The sequence below is a fragment of the Aegilops tauschii genome, chromosome 2 (assembly GCF_002575655.3).
Source record: "Aegilops tauschii subsp. strangulata cultivar AL8/78 chromosome 2, Aet v6.0, whole genome shotgun sequence".
NCBI classification, from domain to species: domain Eukaryota; kingdom Viridiplantae; phylum Streptophyta; class Magnoliopsida; order Poales; family Poaceae; genus Aegilops; species Aegilops tauschii.
In genome coordinates this window covers 474,930,183-474,934,670 of record NC_053036.3, presented here as the reverse complement: position 1 = coordinate 474,934,670, position 4,488 = coordinate 474,930,183, and the positions used below count along the sequence as shown (strand labels likewise).

General features: G+C 45.5%; 1 protein-coding gene across 1 annotated transcript; it reads right to left on the bottom strand.

Moving 5' to 3' along the window:
- Positions 1–2,656: 2,656 nt before the first annotated feature.
- Positions 2,657–4,111, bottom strand: LOC109742182 (LIM domain-containing protein PLIM2b-like). Its single transcript, XM_020301269.3, has 5 exons — positions 3,953–4,111; positions 3,713–3,812; positions 3,607–3,635; positions 3,372–3,461; positions 2,657–3,264 (listed from the first exon to the last, which is right to left on the bottom strand). The coding sequence occupies exons 1-5, from the start codon at positions 4,085–4,087 to the stop codon at positions 3,004–3,006; spliced, it is 615 nt and encodes a 204-aa protein (XP_020156858.1). The 5' UTR covers positions 4,088–4,111; the 3' UTR covers positions 2,657–3,003.
- Positions 4,112–4,488: the final 377 nt, after the last annotated feature.

Genomic DNA, 4,488 nt, shown 5'->3' with positions numbered 1-4,488 from the left:
CCCGTACGTCCGCAGTCCCAACGAGGCAAGATAAGTGACTGAAATCCGCCCAGTCATGACGGCCTCATCAGCCACGATGCACTGAGCAATAGTAAGCTAGTGGGTGTGGTTCTTCTGCTTATGATGTGGTGCATGAAGACAAAAGAACTTGTTGGTCTATTCATCTTTGAGGCACACAATACGCTCTCTTTGTCGCACCATAGTTCGCTATATGTAGGCCAGCCCGAGGTACGTGCCCTTAAGCCATCAGTGGAGCCACGACTTGGATGGCGAGAGGTACCTCTCGCTTAGCGTCGCGTCAAGCCGGGGAATTATCACACATGCGAGCATGAGTTGGAGGGATATGTTGTCGATGGATCCACCCCACCACTCACACAATACCAAAATAGAATACTCAGCACGCATGAGGTCTACTACTTTACTAGTTGATTTCCACACTTGTCATGAGTATCATGTTTAAGGAAGGTATTAGTACATTACGTACAACGTGACAAACCAAGCTCGCAGAGGAACCAAAATATAGGGGGGGGGGTTAAGAACCGATGCGTAAACAATAGCAACCATGAATTGTAGGATAAAGAACCCATGTGTTAAATTCCGTGTCTCCCTATTTTCTCTCTCTATTCTACGTCTTGCAGCAGTGCCACCTCCAACGCATCAAGTTTGAATGAGGTTTAATTGTGCTTCAAAGATGTTTTCCACAAACTTTGAATGAGGTTCCATTGTTTTGTTATAAAGGATGTTTTTATTTGCAAGAAGAATGAGCACACACCTGATCTCTACATAATTAGTATGCACACAACCAACACACAAAGAAAGAAAGAAAAACTCGACCTCCAAAAGTCTCATTGAAGCAAACTACCGGTAACATAGTATATAAAGCAAATACTTATGAATCTAACTATGCATGCATCATTGTCGCATCCGAACTATGAGAAAGTGCTTCAACAGTGATGTCTTCAAGTAGAGAACTATGCGCAGCGTTACTGTCGTCAGATCTACTGACAAAGGCTAGATATTGGGTTTTCACCCTAAAGAGGAATCACTAGCGAACTCCAAACATTACCACCAACAAAGGAATGTTGTGGAGCACTACCATTCCCAGGTTCAACCAACTCAACTAGAGTTTTCACTCCAGAGCTCGAGATCATGTACTTAGAGAGCACCACCAAACTTAAATCACCATGTACTGCCGCCCCCATTTTGAATGAAGGAGTCGCTATTGTAAGCCAGAACATCACACCTTGAGGGTTGTATAGGTACACACTCTGATGTGGACATCACCGACAAGCCCACGTATATAAGGAGCGGATCCTGGCTTGTCCGCCAGCATCGACGAGGTCATCGACGGCAGGAACAACCCACTAAAGGGGTCATCTGACGGCCCCAAGTGTTCGATGGTGATTGATATGGTTCATCCCGTATATGCCAGTAAGGGTTCAATTCGAAGTTAACAAACACAAACATATGCCATATTGGCTGACCATGGTTGTCCTTCTGACTTATGACTAACCAAGACAACCATCAGAGACCAGGCATGATTTACCAAATTGCAGGTAGCTATGTTTGCTTAGAAAATTAATACATTTCCCCCCATGAGGCTTACTAGTTGATTGCCACAGTTGTCACAAGTCTCATATGAAAGGAAGGTATTAGTACATTACTTACCACTTGACAAACCGAGCTCGGAGAGGAACCAAAAAAGAGGGAAAGGGGTGGGGACCGATGTGTAATCAATAATAAACATTGATTATATGATGTATGATGTATGTTAAATTTCGTGTTTCCGTGATTTGCCCCTCTATTCTACGTCTTGTGGTAGTGCCACCTACACCATATCAAGTTTGAATGAGGTTTAATTGTGTTTCAAAGATGTTTCCCTAAAGTTTGAATGAGGTTCCATTGTTATTTTTTTATGAAAGATGTTTTTATTGACTTACAATGATGCATCAAGTAGAATGAGCACACAGACGATCTTTGCATAATTAGCACGCACACAACAAACACATAAAGAAAGGGGGGAAAAAACTCAACCTCCAAGAGCTTCGTCGAAGCAAAGCACCAATAACATACGTGTATAAGGCAAATCCTTATGAATCTATCTGTAAGTGCAACATTATCACATCCGGACTGTGAGAAAGTGCTTCAACAACGATGTCTTCAAGAAGAGAACTATTTGCGGTGCTACTATCATCATATCGACTCACAGAGGCTAGATGTTGGGTTTTCACCCTAAAGAGGAATCACTAGCAAACTCTAGACACTACCTCCAACAAGGGAATGTTGTGGAACACTACCATTGCTAGGTTCAACCACTTCACCTGAGTTTTCACTCCAGAGCTCGAGAACATGTACTTAGAAAGCATCACCAAACTTAAATCACCATGTACTACAACCCCCATTTTGAATGAAGGAGTCGCTATTGTAAGCCAGATCATCACACCTTGATGGTTGTACAGGTACACACTCTGATGTGGAATCACTGACAAGCCCGCACATATAAGGAGCAGATCAGGGCTTGTCCGACAGCATCAACGAGGTCATCGTTGCAAGGAAGGGGCCATCTGACAGCCCCAAGTGTTCGACGGTGATTGATATGGTTCATCTAATATTAGTATATGTCAGTAAAGGTTATGCTGAAATTAAGAAACAGAAACATACGCTATATTGGCTAACCATGGTTGTCCTTCTCAGTTCCGACTAACCAAGACAACCATCAGGGACCAGGCATTATTTACAAAAATCGTGAGTAGCTATTTTTGCTTAGAAAAATAATACAATTTTCCCCATGAGGCTTACTAGTTGATTGCCACAGTTGTCACGAGTCTCATATGAAAGGAAGGTATTAGTACATTTACTTACAGCTTGACAAACCAAGCTCAGAGGAACCGAAAACATAAGGGGGACGGGGTTGGGGCATAAAGAACCAATTTGTAAAAATAACAAGCATGAATTCCAGGCTGCGCTGCGTATATAAATTTCGTGTTTTCCTAATTTTCCTCTCTATTCTTCATCTTGCGGCGGTGCCGCCTCTGCCGCCGGTTGCTCTTCGGCCGCCGCCGCCACCAAATCGGGCAACACCTCCTGCGAGGGGCTCTTCTTCTTCATGTGGCTGTAGCTTCCTTTCTCCATGAACAGTTGCTGGAAATGGATCTTGCAGTACAAGACACCGTTGAGGGCGGCGTAGGAGGAGGTGGTTAGGATGCAGCCCCCGTGGGAGCACTTGAAGCAGCTCTTGTGGTATGCGTCGCCCTCCAGAGTCATCTGAATAGCACGATCAGACATCAAGTTGAGCAGTGTGATTGCAATTTGACATCTTAACCGAAGAATGAAATCAATGTTTATCAAGCCATCTCATATTCTTTCTGTACCTTTTCGAGTGGATACACTGTTTTCGTGCAGGCTGCACACTTATCCTGAGTACCGGAGAAGGCAGCGGATAGCTTGCTTGGGGCCCTTGACTGTAGTACCGGGCATTCCGATTTGCATTGCAAAGACATTTATCCAGTTAGCACAGCTTGCATTATACGAAAGAAAAGGAACGCTAAACTAGATAAGCTTGGCTCATGCATGAAGACTAGGTTTGTGGGGCTGGGCTGTACGTACCAGTTCATTCTTGTCGCCAGATTTGTTACCTGCGTCACACAACAGAACTCTCAGGATATACATCTTAATTACGTTAACCACATGTACGTTGTGAATTGTACATTACCCGGTGTGAACTTCTTTGAGAAGCTCCCTGTCTCCTTGAAGAGCTGCTCGAAGTGCGTCTTGCAGTAGAGGACGCCGTCCATGGAAGAATAGCTGCACATCTAGAGGCCATGCACCAACGAACACAATTTACATACATGCTCGATCTCACTCGTTCAAGGAAGTGCATGCGCATACGCATCAATGGATGGACTTGGAGGATTCCCTTGATTGAATCAGAATATGTAAGGAACGTACGTACCGAGAGGATCCCTTTGCAGTGGCTGCATTTGAAGCAGGTCTTGTGGTAGATGACGCCGTCCGCCGTGAGGAGGTCGATGAAATGGACCGTCTTTTCGCACGCAAAGCACTTGTCCTGCGTGCCGGTGAAAGACATGTTGTCGGTGACGTACGACGACGACGGCGGCGCCGGCCTGGCACGTACGTAGCACTGCGCGCGCGCGTAGCCTCTCCTTATTTCCAATCGCTTCTTCTCCGACGGGGCGATAGGTAAAATAGCTATGGAGGAAGCGCCGGAGCGATGGCTACGGGGCACGGAACGAGGGTTCCGGAGCGAACATAGGGGCCGGGCGGCTTCTGCGCCGCTCAGACTTCGTCCAAGCATGCATGCAAAAAAGCTTGATTTAGGAGGAGAGGATGCCATGGTGGTGACTGTCTCGTCTCACCCTCATCACGTCGATTATCCTGCGTCCTACCCTACAAAGAACTTATACTGCCTCGTACTAGCTTTTTCTAGAACTAGAAAGGCCTTGTACTGCCTTTTTGTTACTCCTTTCT